The following is a 26,387-nucleotide window of genomic DNA, read 5'->3' on the forward strand; positions in this document are numbered from 1 at the left end:
GCAAATTCGAATTCCGAGCCTCTATTTGAAGATTTTTAGATGCTGTTCAAAAACTCTAAAAAAACCAATTGCAGCTGACTGTTTTATAAAATCAAGATATACCTGATAGCTTATTAATAACGTCTGGTTTGCCAAAAGGAAAAATAAAACATCTTCAAGGCTTTTAGAATCTTTTAAGGGTTAATGAAACTGCAGGACATGTAGACCTGCTTGGGGTTAGAGATTACAGACAGTTCTGCTTCTCTTCTGTGTATATTGTTTGGAAGGACACAAGGCGTGAAAGCTTGTATTGGGGTAGGAACTCCATATTAGTGGGCAAAACTTAAAAGCAGGGTGCCAGAGGCAGGGGTTTGATTGTGAAGGTTGTAAGATCTCTGTCGTATTTAAAACCTGTATGTCTTGACATGCATTTCCAGTGCAGACTGAAAGGGCTTGTGGAGGGAGGAACATAAAGAACATCTATCAAAACTCTGACTATGACTGACTTAGCCTAGTGTTGATGCTTTCCAGTCCTATTGCAGTGGTTTAGGTAGATGGTCACTTCCTCCTTATGGACCACACTGTTGGAAGAATTAAATCCTTCCCAAAAGGAACTTTGAAGTTATCTCAACTCTGAATACATCCGCTCTATCGTCTTTATGAACAAGAGCTACTTTGGCATGGCTTTACTTCCTGTTTGACATGTCTCTTTCAAGATCAGAAAATCTAGACCCTGAGCCACATAAAGAAAAACATGTTGAGAGCAACTTCTCTTTGTAGTGGTTGTTTGTGCAAGTTCAAATCTACTGTACAATCAAATTAGTTGTGTCTACTTAGTGTTTTTAAAATTTGGTGGAAAATCTGAAGGAAGAAAAAGGCTTGAGAACAAACTGAGGAAGAAATGTGCAAAAAGTCTTCCAACTGATCTTAAGATATTAAAATATGTATTGAAGATAATGAGTCTTTATTTAGCCCCTGTTCTGCCAAGTGTTTGTATGTTAATGAGGAGGGAAATTCCAGGGGAATCCTCTTAGTCCTTTCATACAAACTTAACTGTAGACTGACACTTCCGGGTGTGCACTAGAGTACAGAAATCTGCCAGCAGACTTGCTTCAGTACTGCTTTGGCGTCTGGCAGGGTCGTCAATGTTGTCCACCTCTCAGTATTCCGTACTGGTACGTACAGCAGTGTGCTTGCAATTTTCCTCTATATAGAATTTCCAGGTGCTATTTGAACATTCTGTCAAAGCATTAAATAGCACTTGTAGTTTTCTTTAGTCCAAAGAAAGCTCACAGCTTTCTCTTGAACAGTCTTTTTTAAAACTCAAATTCTAAAACATTTGTTGTAATTTACTAATAGAAATAGCTAATTGGGCTGTAAAGAGCTATACTTAAAAAGCTAGAATGAGCAACAGAGTTCTTTGTACTCTGAAGTTGGGAGAGTATTTTGGGTAAAGTATCATGTATCCTTTCTTAACTATCTGGTTTTCCTGCTGGCAGGAACAAGTTGTTGAGCTGGATAAGCTTTTGGTGTGACCTATCCTAAAAATGGGCATTTAAAGTCAGGTGCTGCCAAGCCTGCCAGATACATCTCTGGGCTGCCCTTTACTACTTTGAAAACTCCTGCTTGGGAACTCTGTGCACACTTCCTCACCTGGTACTGGAAAAGCAAAAATGTCCTCTGATATGTTCAACACTTCAGCCTCAGCAAGAAAGATGTGGTAGCTTGAAGAAATCACTGTAGAGGTCATAATTATTTCTGGAAGAGGATGAGGTTGACTTCTGTAATACAGTTGTCAATTCATAATGTAGCGTGACAGGTTGGTTCTATCCATTTTCAAAACAAGCTGAAAAACTGGAATATAGGACAAAAATCAACCCTATTATGGATGTCTTTAGGAAGATACCACTTGGTTCTTACTCTTCTCTGCTACATAGTTTGAGATGTGCTGAAAACACCTTTGGGAAGAGCCTGCAAATTCATATTTTTCGTAACTTTTTCTGTACAGACATTCTGTGTGTTCAGGTAATTGTATTTTATTCTGCAGTGGTAGCTAACAGTGAATGGCACTAATGTGTAGCTATAACTGCATTTTGTTGTTTAAAAGTGCTTCTGTTAAACATACTTTAAAAAAAGATGTCAGGGGGAGGAAGTGAGGTAAAAGGGGCCCTGACACAGCACAGATGCTAAACAATAGTGTCACGGTGCACACAGTGAGCAACACTTTTGTCTCCTGGGAAGTGCAGCTGTCAGTTTTTAACAAGTTTCCATCTCCTAGAACCAGTGGCAGCATCAAGTTGTTTCCTGTATCATCTTGCAGTGTGAAATATTCAGTGCTTACTGGACAATTTAGGCAAAGTCAAGAAAAAAAATCTACTCTCCTGCTGTTCTGATGTTTCCTTTTTGTTCTATCACAATTCTGTTTCTATCAGCTTTTTCCCACTGAAACTGTCATGCCTTAGGTAGAGTAGACCTGGCCTTTTGCAGGCATTTGGGTTGGCAGGGTGTATTTGCCTACACACACAGCACTAGCCTGGTCTAGGAACCTACTGCTTCAGCCACTTACATGACTATTTTGGGCTGTGCCCACCAGTGTCTGTATTTTAGTGAGGTATTTACACTCTCTTGATGTATGCAGGTGTAAAAGCAGTATAAAACTACACTGGGTTTGGACTGTGTGAAGAGGAAATGTAAAATTAATTTTGTCTTTGTGTAGTAATGCATTATTTTTGGCCTTATTTTTAAAAGAAGACAGATACTACAGTTTTGGAATAGTACTTCTTTAAAATGTTGGGAGATGCTTGGAAACAGGTAGAGAGGGCTCATGGGGGAATTTACTGTAATATCTCATTAACTAGTGCTCATTACCCAAAAATCTTTGGGGAGTGGAATTAGTTGTAGCTTACATTACCACATGACATCTTTGTTTCTAGAATGCTTAGCATTCATTTAAATAGCTAAATGTATGTGTCTGTTTTTAACAAGCTGGGAGCTATTTTTGAGGGAACGAGGAGTCCAGTCATGTTTTAGTCTAGTGCTGAAAGTAAAATACATACCCTTTAAGCTTATCCACCTAAACTGGAAATCTGAAAGAGGAATAAGAGAACTTTTATCAGTGATGCTTGGGAATGAAGTAGAAGGATAAATGCTTACTTTTCATTTTGTTACATATAATGGTTTTAGCATCATTTTAATGAACTCTAGAAGCCCAAAAAAGGGGGGTTATCTGGATAAAGGCATAAATAAAGGATTTTTAAAATTAAGCTGCTATGTTTACAATGCAAGGGGTGTTTTTCCAGACTGTTGTGGTGATAAGAGTATTTTTCTGTATTCTGTTTTGTTTAGGTGCCTTCAGGCACACAATTTTAAAACTGGCAGAGGAGTGCACTGAGAAGTTGTAGTATGTCTTGCCTGAGTAGCTAAGCTTTGTTTCTTACATTTTAAATTTTATATTGCTGCAGGAAAGCATGTTCTGCTTGTATTTCAGTTTTTGCAATTTCTTTTATTCTTTCTTGCACATCTTGGATGAGTAGATTTGCTGGAATCTGTTTTCTGAAGTCATACTTCCCACTCTTGAAGTATCATTTCTGATTGGGATAACCAGTCTTAGCTTTGTATGATGGGTTTTTTGATGCATTTGAGCTTTATGGACAGTGATGCTCATTATTGCCTAGTAGCACCATCTAGCTGTTGGTAATGCAGAATTCTCCTTTTTTCTTCAGCACAGACAGCAGATGTTCTTGTACCTACTGACCAAGCCATCATTATGTTTGAGGAAATACCTTTTTTCCCCTTCTTGGCAATTAAGTCTGATATTATATAAAAGCTGGGATTTGGATCTGTCTTCTCTCAAATATTCTTAATATCTGTGCTTATTTGCCAACTCCCGGGAAAAAATTTTCTAGCTCATTATTAGCGTTCATCTGTTCCAAGCCTATGAAATGTTTTGCTGTTCAGCAGATAGCAGTGTAGTGGTTAACATTTCAACATGCAGCACATGTTCTGTTCAGTTTTGCTGTGGGACAGTTGGTAACTCTACCTCTATACAACTATATAAGAATACCTGATCTTTTGAGCTCAAGGAATAGCAATTATGTTCTTTAGAACTTTTAGTTGCTTTCATAATTTAAAGAACAAGAGACACTTCTTTATTTTCTTATTTTAACATGTCTTAAATGCCTTTGTTCTACACTATAAGCATATATAGGAAATGCATAAGAAGCAGCAAGTTGTCTTCTTACTGAAGTGCATGGATGACTGAGTGTAAGAGAAGCACTCTCTTCTTGTAACAGATGGATTGAAGGCCTCATCCTCTCTGAAAAGTTGAGAAGTCAGGGACATGTTTGTGTTGTACTTTTTATCTTTGCAAAGCCCTGCCAAGACCCATACCAGCAGCACTTGTGTTGCAGGGCAGCTGACACACAAAGGAGCAGATAAATTAGCTTGTTCACAGCAAAGCCTAAGACTTAAGTCTAAAAATCCATGATTTCCACAGGAAGGAGTGAGGAAAAGATCATTGTAATTGCTCTTCTTCCCTTCTTCCCTTTGCTTCTCAATTCCTTGTATAGCTTTCAATATACAGCACTTAAGTGCTTGAAGCAGAGAGCAGTTTGTGTCACCATGTGCTGCTGCTTTCTAAATAGCCACATCTAGAGAAGTCTAACATGGAATTAGGGACAAAACACTTGGATTTAGAAACAGTAAAGATTTTTAATAATGTGATAGTTTAAGAACAAAATTTTGTTAAATAGTAATGGTAATTCTTTGCCCTCAACTTTATGAATTAAAGTATTTATTCTTTAGGCCTAGTATACTGAGATCATAGAAACAGTTCTGTATGCAGAGTGGAATATTTTTTTCCAATATAGTCTTCGAAGCAGAGAAGATGAGAGAGTAACTAAACCGGGAGCTGTCTCTACACCGGTAAAGAATGCAGATGATACTTCTAAAACTGTGGAAGAAGTGACAGTCGAGAGAACTGAAAAACAAACTCCACCACTACCAGGTAAAAATATTTTAATATATTAATCATGATATTGTTGAGAAAGGATGACCAGTAAAGATTTTATGCCATTGCGTATTTGTGGAATGATTTCCAAAGTCTTAGAAAAAGTCCAAATTATTTTTATTTCTGAATACGAACAGTCTTTTTAACCATAATCCCATTTATATTTTAAAAGTTTTGCTCCTGAAAACCTAAGCTGTGGAGCCTGTCCATTGTAAAGGAGTCAAATTTCAGTGTTTAGAGTTGTAGTTATAGGCGATGCTTGTGAAAAGCTCTTTTGGTTTCTCAAGCAAGGTTAAAATCGGTCATTTCTGAGTGTTCAGCAATAAACTTTGTCTTATGGATTACTGTAACAGACTATATTTCTAATAAGGATGTAGTTAAGCCTGTTTAGAACTACTGTTCCCAAGATACAACTCAGAACACTCCGAGATGCTTTGTTCACGTCACACTTCATAACTACAGTCATGGACCGAGAAGGCAGTACATCTAATAAAACCAGAACAAAATCTCATTGCTTTTTCCCAAAAGGGAAGGATAAGCTAAATGGCAGCAGATAAAAGCCAGATGGTGTAACAAAGAAAAAAACTAAGATGGTACAGTGACAGGACATTGTTCCGGGCAGGCTGACTTGCAAGATTTTTGTTTACAGAATGAGGCACTTCAGTGAAATAACAAGTAGAGAAAAAGAAACTGTGCAGATGGCTTAGAGGGAGCTGGTTTTGAAAGGCTGGGTGCAAGGAGAAAAAGCACATTCAAGCTTAAAAATATTTGAAGACTTAGGGGATAAGCAGTGACACTTCTGCATGTAGTATTCAGTAGATGAGTGAAGAACCGAAAAAGTTATGATGTTGATGGACTCTTAAAGTTCTTAAAAATAAGAACGCATTTTCTGATACAGCAGCCATTGCTAAAAAATTGTCATAGGAGATGACATTTTACAGTGGTGTTATGAAGATATGTAAATGAAGTAAGTTTATATTTGCCAAGGTAGAGAAAGGATGTGGTAGTGAGATTAGAAAGATGAATTCTGTATTTCTGTAAGATACTGAAGATTAATAATTGGTGTAATACAAATCCAACCAGAATAGGAAACCCTTAAGAGGGTTCTTAATACAAAGTAACGTACTAATAATTGGTCTGAGGGACTGGCAAGCAAGTAATAAGTATTGTGGGGGTTTTATAGGTTGGTGGAGAAGGAGAAATACTCTATTCTTGAATGAATAGAATATACATGGAAGTACTTAGTTTGGGTGGGAGGAGTTCTAGGGCCAGTACATAAAGATAATATTTAATTAATAACCTCACAGAAAGTTCTAGGGAAATGAGGATCTTTCAGAGACTGTAATGAAAATGTTAGAAAGGTCATTGGCAGAATCTGTGACAGTTTGCTGCTTAGGCTAAGGGCAAGGACAAGATGACTGTCATAGTCGATGGTGTTGAAGAAGGGTAAAGGGAGAGTATTTGTTCAGAGGAATCATCAGAGGCTTAGGCTAGGAAAGGGTCATTAAAGACTTAAAGGTAAATGCTTCATTATGGTATGGTAAGGACCAAAATCATGTTTAGAAAAAGGCATTATTACCCAATTGTTGCCTGAAATTCCCAATTTCCAGACTAGTCTGTTCAGTGACTTTGAAGGAAGATGCCACAGTTCTTGGTAAGATAAGAGGTCTTAGACTAGTTTGAAGCCAACCTTGTTTGAAATGAACTTTTCTCAAGCGTGCAGAGATTAGCCTTAAATATAAATTCTTGTAAAGTGACCAAGCATATAAAACAGAGAAGAGCCCCTGTTGGTGCTCATTACAGAGGGAAGCCTGCAGGGGCAGTTTCCTCCAGGGACTCCAGAGAATCTCTGCAGCAGAACCATAGTAAGTGCGTGTCTTTAAGAACCGTTGACTGGACCAAAGTAAGCATTGAAATCTGTCAACTTCAAGGCATTGTAGTTTGAGAGTTTGTGGTATTTTCATTTCAAAAATTAAATTCTTGAGGGAAGAGAACCAAGGGAAAATAAAGAAGTTAAGTCAGATAAATTGAGGTTAGAAACAGAACGGTTGAAAGTTGTCTTGGGAGCAGGAAGCCTTCTAGTTCTTGTAGTTTTACAGTTTTCGGGGTACCTGATGAAGCACAGAGGAAGTTTAGGGACTTTTACTGAAGTAATAATTAGACCAGTAAGCACATTGCTTTGAATGGCATGATAAGAGTGTCTTCTGTTGTTGTAAATTTCTAGAATTTCACTTTTTTGGATCTAGGCAGGATAGAGGAAGGCTACTGAAGAAGTCATGAACTAAGTTAAACTTTCTGATCTTTAAATGACTGAATGGACATTGGAAATCTTTTGATATTTTAATAGAACCAAAGCCAGTGTATGCACAAGGAGGTCAGCCAGATGTGGATTTACCAGTCAGCCCATCTGATGGTCCTTTACCCAACTCAACCCATGAAGATGGAATGCTTCGGTAATGTAACTCGAAATAAACTATTCAAACTGCCTAATCCTTGAGCAAACCAAACTTGTATCCAAAGTGAGGAATAACCTGTATACATGGTCTGATGTCAAGTCCAACATGCTGTCCTGACACTTCTGTTCAGAAATATTAAGATGAAGACTTTAGATTTATTCCTGAGCCTTGTTGGCACTTAACATTGTGTAATATACCATTTTAAAGTCTAGTCATTTCTATGGAAATGAACCATTAGAATGATCAACAGGTGAAAAGAATTTGCAGTTTTTGTTTCTCCCTGAGCACCCTCACCCCTTCTTTCCTGTCCCCGTCTCCAAAGAGAGGAGAGATAGTATAGCATATACTTTACCTTTCATAGTAATTGAAAAGAAGTGAGTAAAGGTCACTGCAGAAACGTGCAATCTCCTAACGTGGAAATGAGTCCACTTCAACTGGGATCTCCTTTATGGGCATTAGTGTACATGAGAATAGATTCTAGTTTGGTTTAATCTCAAATTCATGTTAATCTCTTCAGAGCCAAAATAGATCTGTACACCAGCACAGCTCTTTAAAAGGAAGAACATTTTTGAAAGAGTGTCAGTGTCTCACTTAAATTACTCTATGAATGTAAGACAAACAAACCCCACTAAACTAGTAAATACAGGTGGGTTTTTTTGAAGTGCTGCTAATGAGTGTTGTAATGCTGCAGTTGATAAGCAGTTAATGGTATGCATAGCTTAATACCCACTAATTGACTAATGGGCAGATTACTCCTTTGCATGTGTTCAGTTTCAAATTTACCAGAATATTTCATGCTATTAGACCTCTAAGTGGAATATTTTCTAAATCCCTAGGCCAAGCATGAAACTAGTAAAATTCAGAAAAGGAGATAGTGTGGGCTTGCGACTGGCAGGTGGCAATGATGTTGGCATATTTGTAGCTGGTGTTCTGGAAGACAGCCCTGCGGCGAAAGAAGGATTAGAGGAAGGGGACCAGATTCTCAGGGTATGTCAAAACCACTAACAGTACCAGTGTTTTGTTGTACCAAAGTAGGTTTTCTTTCTGTAGGATTGAATATGTTGCCTTCGTAGTTCACACAGGTTTTTTTCTGCATGTACTTATTAGATGACTTAATAGCAGCAAAGTCTTTTCTTACTCTGCTGTTGCTAGGAAGGTTTGTATGTTTTCTACATCAAAATTTATAGACTAGTTCAGTTGATAAAATTGTTTGATTTCATTAACTGCTGGGTGACTGAATTGTCAGAGAACTCTGTGGCTACTGATGTTTATAGGTGCTCCATAATATTGAGTATAAAATGAACAACTACCCATTATCTCAGAAGCTCTGCTTTTATTGAGAAATAAAGCGGGACTATTTAGAGGTACAAGAGGCATCTTGAGATACATGTACTTGATGTGTATGTATGAAATTAAGAAAAAAATCGTAGAGATTGATTCAGATTTCCTGTTGTATAGTTAAATCTCTGTAATAATGTCGTATGCTAAATCAAACTGATTACTTCATTGATACCAGGTAAATAATGTAGACTTCACAAATATCATCAGAGAAGAAGCTGTCCTTTTTTTGCTTGATCTTCCTAAAGGAGAAGAAGTAACGATTTTGGCACAGAAGAAAAAAGATGGTAAATATTTGTGTAATGGAAGTAATGTAGAAAACTACTTGGAATAGAATTAAAAAGTCTAGTGAATGATGACTAACTGCTGACTTGCAGGAAATGGGCACCTTAGACTATTAAGTTCTTTTAGATTTGGAATCAGTTACTACTGCAAATGGACTAGAGACTGATATGATAACAGTGCAACCCCTCCCCCCAAAAACAAACAAACAAAACTCCAAACAAAAAAATTCATCAGAAATAACCCCTAACATCTAAGAAAAGTATCGGCATTAAACCCTGGTGGAAGCAGAATAGTCTGTTGTAGTCATGCCATTGAAAATGAGTGATTAAACTGATGTGTTTGCACATACAAACTTCTTTCCTCGTAAGACTAATTCCTTCCAGGGCAACTGAATTAAGCTTGCACTTGCATCAAATTTTTGACTATGAAAGTTGAATTTATGTTAGTAGAGTTTTCTATAAATAGTTATGCTGCTTAAAATAGAGCAGCTCTGAGACATTAAGGCTTCTTGAATTAATATTGTATATTTAGAACAAGGAGAACTAAGATGAGGCATTGCTTTGAGTAATTTTTGTGACCGTTAGGACACGACTTGAACTTAAGTAACACTTGATATTTGGGGATTTCTTTTTCTCTTTTCAGTTTATCGTCGCATTGTTGAGTCTGATGTAGGGGATTCTTTCTATATCAGAACTCATTTTGAATATGAGAAGGAATCTCCTTATGGACTAAGTTTCAATAAAGGTGAAGTGTTCCGGGTGGTGGACACTCTTTACAACGGTAAACTGGGTTCGTGGCTGGCAATTCGAATTGGCAAGAACCATAAGGAAGTGGAAAGAGGTATCATACCTAACAAAAACAGGTACGATCTTAAAATACTGCAATTGCTGATTTAAAGCTACAGTTTCAAGTTCTGCATCTCTATAATGAATGATTGGACTTGTCTGCAGAGTGTGAGTTTATAGAACTGGTTCAGTCAGAAAAAGTGTCAAAAGTTAAAACAAATGGAAGTAAGATACCTGATCTCTGGATTTGCTTTTGATTCTGCACAATCTACGAATAAACTTTCTTTTTAATACAAGAGGCAAGGATATAGTAAGTTTTAGAAATGTGATATCAAACTCAGTAATTGTCTTGTGCTTCCTAATACAGAAACAATAGCTTGGTTCAGCTGGTAGTGGTGGGTTTGGTTTTTTTTTTTTTTTGAAGATGTAAGATTGCTAGTCAAGCATTACTTCAGAACCTGACTTCCTTGATAACTGGGGTTTGTTGTCATCTTAGAGCGGAACAACTAGCCAGCGTACAGTACACGCTTCCAAAGACAGCAGGAGGAGATCGAGCAGATTTTTGGAGATTCCGAGGTTTGCGAAGCTCAAAAAGAAACCTCCGGAAAAGCAGAGAAGATCTGTCTGCCCAACCTGTTCAAACGAAGTTTCCTGCCTATGAAAGAGTTGTTCTTCGGGAAGGTATGGCTGTACTCTTACTGCTGCACAGTACAGGTCTGTGTGGTTTGATTTAAAATAGCCAGTGTGATTAAGAGTGTCTTGCATTTGTTTTAAGCAACCAATATATCTTGACTTTTCTATTGCCTTCAATTCTAGCTGGGTTTCTCAGACCTGTAACCATTTTTGGTCCAATTGCTGATGTTGCACGGGAGAAACTTGCTAGAGAAGAACCAGATATCTTTCAAATTGCAAGTAAGTGTGCGATCAAGTTTTTCTGCAGTTAGGAAACAGTCAGCTTTCTTTGGCTAAGTTGTTTCTACGTAATTACTTTAGTTAACATGTTTAACAAGACATCGACAATATAAAGCAACAGACTAAATGTAATCCACTGTATGGTTGCTGATAATGGTCTGAAGATAAAAGTAGTATTAGTTCTATTTAGAACCTTCTCAAATTTCATTTTATTTCTGTACCTTATCGTATTTCTAAGTGCTTTTGTAAAGATGTGATTGTTTGTTTGTTTTTTTTAAATGGCCAAGATGTGATTTTTTTATGGGTAGATTTTCATGTATTACTTGGAATCAGATTTGAGCTCTGAAATGGTTTGTTTTATCTTAATAAGGGAATGTAGAATATGTTGTAAGCCTACAATAGATTTTAACTGTGTCCTCTTTACCAGAAAGTGAACCAAGAGATGCTGGTACTGATCAACGTAGTTCTGGCATTATCCGTCTTCACACTATAAAACAGATAATCGATAGAGTAAGTCTTTTATTGTCACTCCACCTTTAACACCAGAAGAGTAAAACCAGTATAATGAAGTAAAGTGTTAGCTGTTTTAAATGTAGAATAATAACTGAGTGTGTTTGCTTTAACATTAACTTTCTCATCTTTCTATTGGCTAATTAAAAAACCCCATCACCTTCTCCATATTAATAACTGCAGCCTAGATATACTTCTAGACTTTGTTCCAGAGAGTGTTCTTAAGGCTGTTTCAAGCTGTCTCCTATTTCACTTAAAGCCATGGTGCGACATAACAGCTAGAAATTGTTACTTTATTCATGGAGTTATTAGTCTTCCCCCACCCCAATGTACAGATTGATTACTTGACATCGGTTTTTTTGTGCAAGGACTAAGGGAAAGGGTTCTTTTATTTCCCTTCCTTAAGATGCTTAAAACCTTTAAGATTAGTTTATGATAAGAGGCTCACCTTTTAATTTCCTTACTTAAAAACAAGCTGGAAGCCTTTAAGGTACTTCAGTAGGAGGGGAGAAAAAGACTATTGTAGCAGCAAAGTGGGTATACTTCATGCTGTGTGCTTGATTGCATTGAATGAAAGCTGGTCAAGTTTTGCATTCAGAATGAATTTTAATTTTTTTTAAAAGGAAGATGGAGGTGTGTGATGGGACTAGGTCTTATGTTTCAATCTTTGCTTTTTTTTTTATTCAAAGAATACTAATAGGGCACTACTTACTTTTAGTTCAGTACCCGGTTGCTTTGAGGAGATGTTTTAAAATGGGGAGTTAAATATTAAATTGTTAGAGTTATGCAGTCAGTCCTAGAGTTCAAAAAGTATATGCTGATGTAGGCTGGTGTTGGAATTGGTTTGGTTTCTTTTATTCTGATATTCAAATAGGAGAAGGATTTAAATCAATACTTTGAACCAATAAATTCTGTAAAGGTAATAAAAAGTAAATTTGTGGAGTATGTTTTAAAAAAATTGCCTGTAGTATATAAATGATTCACTTCCTTGCCTCTGTCCTTTTTATCACAACAGGACAAACACGCTTTATTAGATGTCACTCCTAATGCAGTGGACCGGCTGAATTATGCCCAGTGGTATCCCATTGTAGTGTTCCTAAATCCTGATTCTAAGCAGGGAGTAAAGACTATGAGAATGAGGTTGTGCCCAGAATCACGAAAAAGTGCCCGAAAGCTGTACGAGAGAGCTCACAAACTCCGCAAAAATAATCACCATCTCTTCACAAGTAAGTAATTAGACATACTGGATTAGCATTTCTGAAAGGGAAAAGGAGGCAAGATGAGAGAGACTTCTTCCTCCAGAATTTTCTGCAAATGGACTAATTCAAGCAGTGATTGACTTGTTCAGACTTCCCCATTCAATAACCAGTAGTTAATTGGTGTGTGCATCATTTGCACGTGACTGCATGAATGTAAAGCAATCTGAAAACTGAAAATAAGACTTGTAACAGATCTGGTGGCTTTGCAGGATGATCAGCCAAAATCAAAATTTGAATAAAAAGGAAAACGATGGAACTTTCTTTTTAACTTGGCTAAACTGAAGCCTCTTTTTATTCTGAGCTACTGTTAACTCAGTATTTCCTGTGGGATAAAACACCCCAAACCACATCAGGCCTTAAGGTTGCTTTGGATACTAATATTTACATTACTATTTAAATCTCGTAGTTTTTAACCTACCAGTTTATGTTGCTTTTATTATTCATGGTGCAGATCCTTCTCATAATTCTGCCGAAATCATAAGTCAAACTAATCTACTGTACTTCTAGCTACCATTAACTTGAATTCAATGAATGAAGGATGGTATGGAGCTCTCAAGGAAGCAATTCAGCAGCAACAGAACCAACTGGTGTGGGTTTCAGAAGGAAAGGTAAGAAATTATGTGTTTAGAGAGAAATGGCAAAACTTTATTTATGAGAGGTTTTTTTCTTTTTTCATTGTAACTGATATTACACATAGGGGCTGATGGTTGTGGAATGAAGCGTATTTTTCTTCTTTCCTCCTCATTTTAACTGTCATTTGAAAATCTGAAGCAGTAATGCCTCATGGCTGTGCGAGCTGCTCAAAGCTGATTTGTCACTACATTAGTGCAGTTATTCTGTTAAGGAGAGCTGTGCAGTTGTCCTTATGCATGTAGCAGTGTAGGAAGGGAGCATTTGCTCATTGCTGCTGTTAACTGGAGGATATATAATGCTTTGAACGCTTTGTGGGGATTGGGTGTTTTTTTTATCAAAGAACTTCTGGGTATTTTGCTGCCTGTGTGCATGGAGTTAGGATTGCCTGATGATGAATGATTTTTTTTTTCACTAACAGAAAAGCAAATGGCATATTCATGTTCTTTGACCTTTCTGAGAACTGTGTTCTCTCAGTTGTGAGAACACATGCAAAATCACAAGTTGGTATTCTATGTTTCCCATTAAAACTTCACTTACCTTCTCAAGCTGCATGTTAACCTACGCACATTAGATCCGTTCCTCTTGAACTGTTATCGAGTGAAATGCCAACTGTCTGCTTACTTGTAGCAAATGATGAATTGGCTATTGCTATGTATTAGATTTTAGCTCCTTTTACCTCCTTATATCTACCTTCAAAGTAACGATTCTGATATCATAATATCCCTCTAAAGTGCAGCTCTGTATCTTTCCGAACAGTTTGATATTTGTAGACAGCATGCACTGTCCCCTCTCTTACACTCACAGTCATCTGGCCCCTTAGTAAAATGATTGTAAGAACTAGGCTGCAGTAAAGGCTTTTAGGTCTAAGTTTGACATCTTCGGTGATTGAAACCTCCCCTGATTTCTCCTCCCCTGTGATATTCAAAACTGCTGAATCTTCATACTTTTGCTGTGCTGCTGGATTTGGAATATAACTTAGCTTTTTCACTACCAGACTTTGTCTTGTTCTGAACTACAGTGTAGATGCATTCCATTTGTTCAGTTTTTAATTATTCGCAAAAAAAATTCCAATATTTACATTGGAAGAAAAAGGGGATTCTTTAAGAGGTATTTCAATGAATGTGTACTCTAATTTTGACACAGGCAGATGGTGCTACAAGTGATGACCTTGATTTACACGATGACCGCCTTTCTTACCTCTCCGCTCCTGGCAGTGAGTATTCCATGTACAGCACAGACAGCAGACACACGTCTGATTATGAAGACACAGACACAGAAGGGGGTGCTTATACTGATCAAGAACTGGATGAAACTCTGAATGATGAGGTTGGGACTCCTCCTGAATCTGCTATTACACGCTCTTCTGAACCGGTCAGAGAAGATTCTTCTGGAATGCATCATGAAACTCAGACTTACCCTACTTACACATCTCAAGCTCAGCCACAGCCAAATCTCAGAATAGATTCTTCAGGGTTTAAAACCACTACTTCTCAGCCGGTAAGAAAGCGTTTTATATACTGACCATTTTATGCTTACTTCAGGTTGCAAGTTCTCTTGATCAAGAAATCTCCATTTATATTCTGCTTATCAGTGTCACGAGTGCATACAAGCATCCGTCAACAGCAACAATAATATGTTACAATGAATTGGAGAATCAGCTTGCCCTTCCTGTTTTAGCAACTTATTTTGACTGGAGGGGGATTGAATGTTTTGCTTTTTTAATCCTCAACCTAATGAATTTCTGGAAGTGCTTGTGCATGATACTTTCAGTACATTTCATTCTACATTTAGCTGCATCAGTCAAAGCATCACGTAGATTATTTTAATATAAATCAAAAAGTCATGCATTGATTCAATAGCAGTATATTTAAAATATTTTAAACACTTCACAGAAAGCAGAAGCCTCACCTGCAGTCCCTTACCTTTCCCCGTCGCCTGAATCAAACCCTGCAACCTCATCAACCTCTGCAGTAAATGCTAATGTAAACCTAACTAATGTCAGACTGGAGGAGCCTACTGCTGCTCCTTACAACTCTTACCAACCACAAGCGGGCCCCTTAAGAACACCGAGTACTGAGGGAGCTCATATAGTGCTAAGAGATCAAGAGCCATCATCCTTATCGCCGCACATAGACCCAGCAAAGGTACCTGTGCCACATTGTTGCGCTGATTTCCTGCTGTACATCAAGCTCGCACATGATCTTTGTTTTGACCTTATTTGAAGAATCCCTTTAATTTTTTTTCCTGTGAGAGATCATGCAGGTTACCAAAAACAGTGCATCTAAATTGCTAAGCATCATCTGATGTTCTGTGTGCATGGCTTCAAACTATCCTTTTCACTTCTCAAAAAGATGACTTCTTAAAAAAAGGCTACATTCTGTATTTTGATTTTATTTGACCTGTGACTTTCTTAGCTTGACAATGTTCTGCTGTTAATGAGGCCTTGAGAAAAATCTTATTTCCTTAAAATTACACTAGTTTTTTGTATACTTTAAATTGAGCCAAATCATTGATCATGCAGTTGAGTCAAGTTTGTTGGACGACTTCTATGTACTTCCTCAGCAATGCTAGAACTATTAATCTATTTGCAGATTTGACTTCCACTTTTTCCACATCCTGCAAAAAATTGTGTGCCCCCCCCCAAACATAAAACCCCAAAGATATGGCTATTACCTTTGTCTTTCTCTTTTAATCTACTGTTTTTGCTTAAAAATAGGACTGAAAGGGATCCCTTGAATCACCAAGTTCAACTTCCTGTGGTTGCAAACAACTGCATCAAATTATTCTGCTTTTAAACTAAATGAAAGCCAATATTTAAAACTTAGATTTGTTTAAAATACTACATTTCAGATGCAGCTGCAGTTAGTTACTCTTCATTTTAATTGAGAAGTATGTCTCTCTCTAACAGGTATACCGAAAGGATCCATATGTTAATGAAGAAGCATCCAGACAAAGCTATGTCTTAAAACAGCCAACAATTAATCACCCAGTACAGAGACAGGAAAGAGACGCAAATCTGATCTATGAATCCCAGGCTCAGTATGCAGAAAAACAACCGAGTAGGGACTATGAACAGTCAACATACAGGTATGATTCTGCAAACTATGTTGATCAGTTTTCTCGTGGTTATGACCCTCGCCTACATTATGATGACCGTGTGCCTCCCTATGAGGAGCACTGGGCATATTATGAGGAAAAACAGCCCTATAACCAAACAAGAACAGCTTATGAAAACCAGCCTCCTCGGGATCTTGATTCCAGACAAAATATAGAAGACAGCACAGACCGCAGCTATTACCCAGCACAACCTCGTTTTGAGGAACCCCCTGCGATGAGCTATGATGGCAGACCTCGCTATGAGCATGCACCCAAAAACTTCAGCTTACCACAGGTGCGATACGAAGATCAGCACACTGTGGGATATGACACGCACGGGAGATACAAACCAGAAACTCAGCCATACCAGTCAGCCATATCTCGATCTCCAGAACCGAAGCAGTACTTTGAGCCACATATAAGGGGCTATGAACAAGGTCCTTCTCAAGCTTACAATGCTAAAGCTGGACAATATGAGCCTTCTCATAGCACTTCAGGTGTTTCTCTTCCTCCTCCCCCTTCATCACAAACCAAACCAGAAGTTTTGCCTTCTAACAGTAAACCACTGCCTACACCACCATCTCTAGCAGAGGAAGAAGAAGATCCAGCCATGAAACCACAGTCTGTGCGAAGTAGGGTTAAGATATTTGAGAGGAGAAGATCCCCGTCTTTGGAAAAAATGAAGGACCCAAGTGATACATCAACTGTCAAGGTAAGTAATTTAAAGGTTTTAATTTGTTCTTTTTTGCTAATGAGACTCCATTGCAAGAAGTAAGATACCATCTTGGAAACAAAGCTTTACTGCTTATGAAATAGCCTCTTAGCAACCTGACTGGCACGTTTTAAAAGCAGAAACTGAGCACTTTTGTGAAAACACTGATGGGGACCTTACCAATTCATCTTTTGCTAATATTTAGGGGGAAAGGAAGGCAGTCTTAGTTTTCTTGATCATGAAGAGCTTTATCTTTCAAAGTATTTGAATCTAAGAGAATATGCTGTGCTTCTCTTTACAGCCTCCGGAACTAGCACCTAAGCCTGCACTCACAAGTGTGAGTGGTCCAAAACCAACTTCTCAAAGCCAGTATGAGCACGAGAAAACAACTTACAGGTAGGTACACAACTGATTAAACTTAGTTTTCATTTTGGGATTAGAATATTCAGAAGCACATCTTAGGGGTTCAACTTGGAAACTGCAGAGAAGGGTCAGAGTGTGTCAGTACAATTTCTGTGTCAACAAGCAAGGCACTGAGTCAGTTCTCATGGGTATAATTGCTGGGAAATGGGGGAAGGACATAATGTTTTTTCAGCATTTTTGGGGAAGAAGCATGTTAAGTATCTCCATGTTACTTTTTTCTATATTTATTTGTGATAATTAGAAAGTAAAACAAAAGGGAAAAGGTAAGGTCAAAGGGAAATAAGGCTTTTCTTTCTTTATGGTGTGCCACAGCTGTCTAATTTTCATGCAGTATAGGTAAAAAAGGCAAGGTGTACAATTATAAGAATGGCATGCTCATTGTTTTATTACTAACTAGATTATAAAATAGAATTGTAATTCAGGTGTAATTATGCTTGTTCAACTGGGCAAGGCAACTGTATATTATTATTCTTGGTTAGGGCCCCAGAACCACAGAGACCTCAAGTGAAGCCGCCTGAAGATATTGTACGTTCCAATCATTATGATCCTGAGGAAGATGAGGAGTATTATCGAAAGCAGCTCTCATACTTTGATCGCAGGAGTTTTGAAAATAAGCCATCTGCACAGGTCCCTGCCAGCCATCATCCTGAGCCCACGAAACCCATACACTCACAGAATCAGCTGAATTTCAGTAATTACTCGAAGTAAGTTTGTTTTTTTGGGTTTTTTTTGGTTTTTTTTTTTTTAATTTGAAAAAGTAGGGAGGCATATAGGACTACAACAGAAATCCTGCCCATGTCAATGGAATTCCAAGGATTTGTGGTACTGAATTGAAATTTTGTGTTCATGAAGTCAGTTTCTCTGTTTAGATGTAGCTTTAGTTTGAAAACACATAACTGCATAATTTTGTTTTGGTAAATGAATAATTTTTGTAGGTTTCAGGACCTTCAAGGTGTTGTTTTTGCTTGCTACTTACTACCATGCAATCATAGAATTGTTTAGGTTGGAAAAGATCACTAAGTCCAACCATTAATCCAGCACTGCCAGGTTCACCACTTAAACCATGCCCCCAAGAACCGTCTTTTCATCTCCAGGAGTGATCATTTCACCAATTCCCTGGGCAACTTGTTCCCATGTCTGATAACCCTTTCAGTGAAGACATATTTCCAAATATCCAGCCTAAATCTCCTCTGGCACAACTTGAGGCTACTTCCTCTTGTCCTATGGCTTGTTGCCTCTGTGAAGAGACCTGATTACAACTTCCTTTCAGGTGGTTGTAGAGAGTGACAAGGTCTCCCCTGACCCCCCTCTTCTCCAGGCTAAACATCCCCAGCTCCTTCAGCCACTCCTGATCAGACTTGTGCTCCAGACCTTTCCCCAGCTCCATTGCCCTTCTTTGGACATGCTCCAGGACCTCAATGTCTTTCTTGTAGCGAGGGCCCCAGAACGGAGCACAAGTTTTGAGATTCCTCACCAGTGCCCAGTGCAGGGGGGATGCAGTGGTCACTGCCCTGGTCCTGCTGGCCACACTATTGCTGACACAAACCCGGTGCCTTTGGCCTTCTTTCCCACCTGGGGTTATGTTCATCTGCATTTGGCCAGCACCCCTGGGGCCTTTTCCAGCCCCTCTGCCCCCAGCCTGCAGCTGCAGGGGGTTGTTGCTACCCAAGGGCAGGATCTGGCATTTGACCTTGTTGAACCTCACACAGTTGGCCCCAACCCATGGATCCAACCTGTCCAGATCCCTCTCAGAACCTTCCTGCCCTCCAGCAGATCAACACTCACACTTAATTTGGAGTCATCTGTGAATTTACTGTGGGGGTGCAGATCATTGATTGTGTTCTGTTAATGATCATAAACAGAATGTAACAAAATATTTCTTTAGTCTAATATGTAGTGCTTCAACATCTTTCAAAGCAAAGGTTTTGATTTATTGAAGTTCCTGTCTGCAGAAAAAAATGCATACATAGATTGTAGAGGTTAGCCACGTTTGACATTAGGAAAATGAGCCTTTAGGGATATTGCTGAGGCCAGAATTTAATCTGTTAATGGAAACATCTGTTTCCTGTATTGTTTTGCTTCCTTGATTTGGAACATTTTGATACAGAAATTGTGTGAAAGCTCATGAACAGATTTAGCTCAGGTAAAGAGCTGGATGTTTTGGAGGATACTTACACAAACTTTGTGAATACTCTCCACAGTTACCTAAATTTGTTGATTCAAACTGTAACAAGGTGTTTTAGCTGTTACTGTGAAAAGCTAGCTTGGCTTGCTGTGTGCAGCCTGAAAATTAGGCATTTTTGAAGGCTTTTGTTGTATTACTGCTTGAAACGTGGACTGTTCAGGTGAACCTGAAAATCTGACAGCCTTAATGTAAATGAGATCTTTAGAGTGAAATAATAAATTAGCTGGCCAAAGTTTTATAATATCTAGTGTATGTGCAAGGTGTCTTTCATGTACTTGATACACTGTATTCCAGTGCTTGAAGGATTTGAGCTAGAACTAGGGAATCCTGTTCTTATTCGTTTGAACATTGTCTGTGGTCATCCAGTGTCTATCTTTGTGAACTGAGAATATTGGAATATTTCAAAAAGCTTGATAGGTTTTAAAGGTTTCACTTTTGTTTCTAATTAAGTCTACATTGGGTAACTGTTTCTTATTCTGCTCTTTTATATGCTAAGAAAGGAATGCACATAGTAATCTGTAACCAGTTCTGATTCCTAGTCAAGGATGTTCCTTATCCTTCCTTTTCACATGCCCAGTGTCTTTTGATGGAAAGATGAGGGTATAGCTGTCCTGCTCTCTGGGCATCATAGTCACAGACCTAAGAAAGCTGTCTTGACTGGCCTCATTGCAGTAATTTGGAACATTCTGCTCTCACATACAAACCTCAGTGCTACCCAGAGATCTTCCATTTTGATCTGTAGGCGTTGACTGTGTTGCCACTGTGAATGCAAGTCATGCTTTGGTAGAAGTGTTGTGAGCTTTCATCAGATAATTGTGAGGACTGAAATTCTTCAGATGGAAAGTGTTGTAAGCTTTCGTTGTACATTTGTTATTCTGCAGTGTTGTCACACATGCTGAAAAGCATGAGAGAGGTACACAACTATTGAATTTTTGCTGCAGAACAGCTAATGATTGAGATCGTTCCATACTTCTACCCTCCACTTCTGTCTGCTGTGACACTTCTGTTCTTTGGCTGCTCAGTTCTGATTTTCTTTTGATTGTGAGTTTGGGTATAACTTCAGGGCTTGTACGAATGGAAGGTGACATCTTAGTGCCACAAAGGAGTTAGATAATACTGTTTTTAAGCCTGACAATTTCATGTATCTGGGGGACAAACATGTTGTGTTTTTGCTTTTTGAAAGAAAGTAACCCTTAATGGGAAGGGACAGACATGGGAAAGAAAATTTTAGCCAGGGTAGTCCTGTTCAAGAAGACAAATACTAAAATATTAATGTAAGTGGAAAGAGATAAACAAGAACACTGCTCAGTTGGACAGTACTGCCTCTAGTATACCGCATTGTCCTTGTGTGGAAACACAAACTAACTGCTGTCTTGAGAAAGCATTGATATTTAGGACTCCTCTCACCAGCTTCCACACTGTACCCTGTTACTTGCTCATTAATCATCTTTTTTTTTCCCAGTGAATTTCTGTGGTAATTGCTATTCTGTGAATAAACTCGTCTAAAAATAAACAGGACTAAATTTGGATTATGCAGGAACTGTTGATTATGCAATCTCTTGCTCCTGAATAATCTGTATAATGTATTCTGGGTACAGAGGACAAATTTTATTTATTCATGAGCAATAACTACAACTTTTTTAGCATTTAAATATTAATGTGAAACGTTAAATTATGTAAAGTTCTTTGCCACTGAGTGAGTATGGTGACAGTATGTATTTTTCCCATTACAAATTTTTTTACTCTTTTAATTTGTGGTGGGTTATTTGCATAATTTAGGAAACTTCTGCTGTTGCTAAAGCTGCTTTGTAGGAGTAATGCCATATCTGCATGTTACAATGGTCAGGAACTGTAGAATAAGGGATAGTTTTTCTTTTGATATGAGAAAATAGTAGAACTTGTGAATGGGTATGTTTCAGTGGATCTAGTTGAAGCACTTTGAGGCAAATATCCCTGTGGCTAAGAGTAGTGGGTTTGTTCCTGCTTGGTTCACTATAGTTCCTGCTTTGGCTTGACATGCTGCAGAATGAGGTAATTTACCCAACAACACCCAGACTCTTGAGTGTCTGTTAGAGTTGGAGCTTATTGAAGATCAGCAATGCAGTTGCTGTTGTACTCACAGGCAGCATACAGTGTACTCAGAGCCTGTTGCCCACTGGTTCGTTCTAGTGGTTAATGTTCTTTTCAAATTAAAGTAGTAGTTTCGTAACGAAGGTGAAGTGGGAAACAGCTTAGAAAACAGCCTATCAATAATTAGGGACCTTCATTTATACACTCACAAGTGGTAAGCGAGCACTGGGTTGTGGATCACTTTGGCTGTGTCCAGGTTCTGAGCATTGGGGATGAGACCGTCTCTGCCCTTGGTGAGGAACCTGTGACAGAAGAATGTACTTCATATTGAACACAACTTTGGATTTGTCGTGTTTGTGGTGTCACAGCTTTCTCCTCTTCCGCCTTCATCAAAATGTACTACCCTTCCACACTTTTTTATTCCCCAGAAAGCTGGCAAGCAGTTCTGCTGAGGTGAGGGGTGTGTTGGGGTTTTTCCCATGCGCTTTAGCATGGCTGCCCTCCCCTGGTTCCTATCTCTCCCTGGAAAGATTTGAGGATGTTTTCAGGTGGGCAGTTTCCTGAGAAAGCAGCTACTGCCCACCTGGAATAAAGACAACAGTGAGTGAGCATGCAGTAATAGCTTGTCTTGTTGGATGAATGGCTTGGAATAAAATTAGTGGAAATGCCAGCTTTACGGTAGATCTAAAATGATCTCTTTTTTGCAACACTGATTTTAGAAATATATTCATACAAATGCTGTTTAGCTCACTGATCATCACATTCATGTGGTCATTAAGCAGACCTTCAGAAGTTGATCAGCACTTTTCTTAGTTTTATAATATAGTCCTCTGAAGCAGTAGGATGGCTGGTGTCTAAAATTATTGCCTGTTACATATTTATGAGCATACAGAAACTGAAGGAATGAGGGGAAAGTTGTCCTCATGTAAAATGTATTTTCCTGCAATATATAAGCAAGGTAAGTGTTAAAAATCAAGGGAAGTCATCAGTATACTTAGGGTATTCTGTCTCCTAGTATTTATAAACGGTTGTTCAAAGATGTCCTTTAAGGTATTGCTAAACACAATCAGAAGCATTTTGTGATGTTGCCTCTGCTATTGGGAGAGCTGATAGTGCTATAGGAACAGCTGATGTGAATGTACCCTCAGTACATGATCTGCAGGACAAGACAAAACCATCATCGTTCTGTGAATGTTGTGACTGAAGAAGCTGTTGCAAATTGGACTGTGAGAGATTGAAAGAAATGAACAGAATATAAATCCCATATTCTAACAATGTATTGAATAACTGGGTTTATACAGATTGTAAAAAATGGCTTTGTGTAATCTCATTCTTCTTTCAATATCTGCCAATGTGAGATCTTGACTACGTCCTGATTCACTGACCAAATCTCACGTTAAATACAGTATGTGGTCATGGTACATGTGCATACGGTAAAGGTCTGATCAGAAGTGTGGCTCTGAATAGCGTCTCTTTGTTTCAACAACCTTCTTGTATGACAGCTGCTAGGACTAACATAGAATGTGAAGAAATAATATGCTCAAGATAGAATGACTGTTTTCTTTCATTCTTCTATTGCTGTTTGCTTTGCCATCACCTAGATTTCTTGGCTCTTACACTAGCTATGACTACTTGAAAAGGAACATCAAGTGGTAAGACTTGTTGATGTGAGGATGTTTTCAGGTGTCCTCTCACTGTTACATTTCACCACAGGCATTATGTGCACTTAAAATTTTAAACACACAAATTCTGAAAGTAAGTGCAATAAAGATATTGCAGTCCAAATTTACAGGTATTTGTGAAATCAATAATTTCCTGAAATAAATTTGTGGATTAATACTTCTAACATAAGAAAACTGTTTTGAAAATGAGATTTTAATATTATCTACACTATGCACATAAAGCTAGTGAAGCTTAAGCTGATTACATTTCTAATTAAGATGGCATTGTTCAAATACTAGGTGTATTTAGAAACGTTGTACTAGAATTCATTGTCCCGTTGGCTAATTCTACTTTTCCAAAGCTACCTACCCACCCCAGAAAGAAGTGGATTTATATTTTTATTTTGAAGACTCATTAAATTAGAGAAAACTTTTTCATTTAAATTACTCCAAATCAAGTTGAAAAATTTTAAATCTTGTAGGCAATTGTGCAAATACACCTGAAATGTCATCTGCCTTTTGTTTGCCTTGGTTTGTGTTACTAATCTTCTAAAGGTCAGTGTTGTCTTACTCTCTTGTGCTTATCAATAAATGCTTTTATACTTGAGACAGGATATTCCAGAAAATAATGTTTTAATGTTTATAGGAAGAGATGGAAATCAGATGATTAAAAAAGAAAAAAAATAGCAGTGAATGCAGAAGCCATGAAGAAACCAAACAATCAAATGTTTGTTTTTTAATTTTATTTCAACAGGGGAAAACCAACTGATACTGAATCAATGGATAGGCCTGTTGGTGAAAAACGCTATGAACCAATCCCTCAAGTTACAACTCCTCCTCCTGCTCCTTCAGTCCAGTACACACAGCCACAGTCAATTAATAGCCCTGTCCTGTCTCTCCCAGCACATCACAAGCCTGCACTTTCGGAAGGTGAGCAGTTGGAAAGCTGACCTGTCTTTGTGGTAACAGCTATTGCTTGTCAGGTGCTTGTGGGGTTGCTTCAGCATGTTAGCATGGTAGCTACGTTCTGTAACTGAAACTTGGAATAATTATTATTAAAGATAGTTTTTTCCTGTAGTGATATTGAGTTTTATGAAATTACTTTGTGATTCTGTCTGAAACCGTAGCTTCTGGGTGTTGGTGATACCTGTAGCTGTCTCAGCTGACTCAGCAAAGATATAGTAAAACTTACAGTACTTGAAAGATATACCTTTCTGTTCTTTGGACCAGAATTCTTTAGACATGAGTAATAGTTGTAGGCTTCTAAAAAGTGAAGAAAAAGTTTTCACTTTCACATTGAGAGGATTGCCCATTTCAATTGAGTTTTCTGGTTTGTGCAAGTGCACAGTGGTCTTTCAGTGCTGGCTTTCTGGTTTTTTGATCATGATATAAACTTAGTCTAACCTTTTTATTGAAAGGTCATACCATTGTCTCCAATATATCTGTTTAATGAAGTGTTAGTAACTTGCGTGAGCATACACAGAAGGACAGTGACCTAGTGGAGCTAAGCTGAACCTGTATATATTGTACATAGTAGATTAAGAATTGACTAATATATGTTCTTATACCAGAGTGTATGTGACTAGAAATTTACTGACAAGTTCTGGCATTTTTATTTGCATTGCAGTTAATTCTGTGTCTGACCCTCCTCCACCTCAGAATAAGTCATCAGTTTTCAGATCCTCTAGAGAGGACACTGTGCACTCCACTTTTTATCCTCAGAAAAGCTTCCCTGACAAAGGCCCCGTTAATGGAACCGAACAGATGCAGAAAACAGTCACTCCTTCTTACAACCGTTTTACAACGAAACCTTACACTAGTGCTGCAAGGCCCTTTGAGCGCAAGTTTGAAAGTCCTAAATTCAACCATAATCTCTTGCCAAATGAAGCTCAGCATAAACCAGAGTTGCCATCAAAATCTTCAAATTCTCCTCAACCAATTTTGAAAGCACACAGCTCTTCGCAGCCTCCGGAGTTTGAGAGTGGAATGGATACCTATGCTGTACAGGTCGACAAGCCTAAATATCAACCAAATAATGTTAATGCTGTGCCTAAAGCCATTCCTGTAAGGTAAGCTGCTGCTCTTTTTCTTTCAGTTAGTACATCAATAGGAGATCATCTGTTACACAGCTTTTTTAATGTGCTTCCAATCTCTGTTGATGTTGAAAGATTGATACTATGATTCTAAAATTCTGCCAAAAGGCATTAAAGAGCATTTGGATAGATCAGGTATGTCCTATGTCCCTGTACCATCTTGCATTCTGTTGTTAGAAAATGGCATGGCTTTCATTTTCCATTTCTCATACTACAATTATGAATCTTCTGATAGATCGTAGTCATTTGTCCTCTCACTTCTGTTTCTAGAAGGTGGAATTAATTTTTAAGGATAGCTGTTGCACCAAATTGTATTTGTTCTGTGTGCTTAGAGATCTCATGATACACGTGCATAAGGGATACTTCAAAAATACCTGTAAAAGGGGGAAAGTAAATTCAGCAGTTTAATATTGGTTCTCTTTACTATGAGACAAATCAACAGCTGCTTAAAAGCAGATCGTGCTTGCCTAATATGCTTTAACTATAAGAACTGTGTCAAGAACAGATAGTATTACAATCTTAAGCTATTTGCTGACTTGTTAAATTTGCAGAACAGTTTTATTAATGTTTTATTTCAAAAATAATAATAATTAATGAACCAGACTTGAAATTTTGTTATTTGTTCTTCAGCACCTGAGAAATGTTTTATACTACATAGAGTGCTAAAAATTGCAAATTTACTGGTTCTTTGGGTGAAATTCTTTAGAAATTGTTTTGAAATCTGCTCAGACTAGCCATCAATGTCACATATTTCTCTTCAGCTATAGCCTGGGAAAAAAATGTGTAATTTTTTTTTTACAAGCTTTGTTTTCAGTGTATAGATGAGTAGAAGGATTTGGTGTGACTTGAATAGGAATTATTACTTCTTCTGGTATTAAAGTCAGAATGGAGTTTTGAGACAAAAAATAAACTTTCAGATGTTAATGCCATTTAGTTACACGAAGCTGAAGTGTGTAGCTGGGGTAAGCTCTTTGTGTATAAT

At 38.0% G+C, this 26,387-nt stretch overlaps 1 protein-coding gene across 7 annotated transcripts in view; it reads left to right on the forward strand.

The window, feature by feature from the left end:
* The window catches only part of TJP1 (tight junction protein 1), a 162,606-nt gene that overhangs the window by 129,403 nt on the left and 6,816 nt on the right, over positions 1-26,387 (forward strand). For 4 of the 7 annotated variants that reach the window (XM_051770463.1, XM_051770462.1, XM_051770461.1 and 1 more), the window contains 17 exons: positions 4,848-4,984; positions 7,335-7,440; positions 8,280-8,430; positions 8,960-9,068; positions 9,709-9,928; positions 10,348-10,532; positions 10,668-10,763; positions 11,191-11,273; positions 12,289-12,499; positions 13,040-13,140; positions 14,309-14,662; positions 15,058-15,309; positions 16,074-16,973; positions 17,275-17,369; positions 17,876-18,100; positions 24,067-24,242; positions 24,940-25,381. In XM_051770463.1, the coding sequence (XP_051626423.1) occupies positions 4,848-4,984; positions 7,335-7,440; positions 8,280-8,430; positions 8,960-9,068; positions 9,709-9,928; positions 10,348-10,532; positions 10,668-10,763; positions 11,191-11,273; positions 12,289-12,499; positions 13,040-13,140; positions 14,309-14,662; positions 15,058-15,309; positions 16,074-16,973; positions 17,275-17,369; positions 17,876-18,100; positions 24,067-24,242; positions 24,940-25,381 (3,843 nt within the window). The remainder of the gene's footprint in view (positions 1-4,847; positions 4,985-7,334; positions 7,441-8,279; positions 8,431-8,959; positions 9,069-9,708; positions 9,929-10,347; positions 10,533-10,667; positions 10,764-11,190; positions 11,274-12,288; positions 12,500-13,039; positions 13,141-14,308; positions 14,663-15,057; positions 15,310-16,073; positions 16,974-17,274; positions 17,370-17,875; positions 18,101-24,066; positions 24,243-24,939; positions 25,382-26,387) is intronic. The other 3 variants (XM_051770467.1, XM_051770465.1, XM_051770464.1) reach the window with 2 other exon arrangements.

The sequence above is a fragment of the Manacus candei genome, unplaced genomic scaffold, assembly GCF_025592945.1.
Source record: "Manacus candei isolate 608988 ecotype Guabito, Panama unplaced genomic scaffold, ASM2559294v1 h1tg000119l, whole genome shotgun sequence".
Lineage (NCBI taxonomy): Eukaryota > Metazoa > Chordata > Aves > Passeriformes > Pipridae > Manacus > Manacus candei.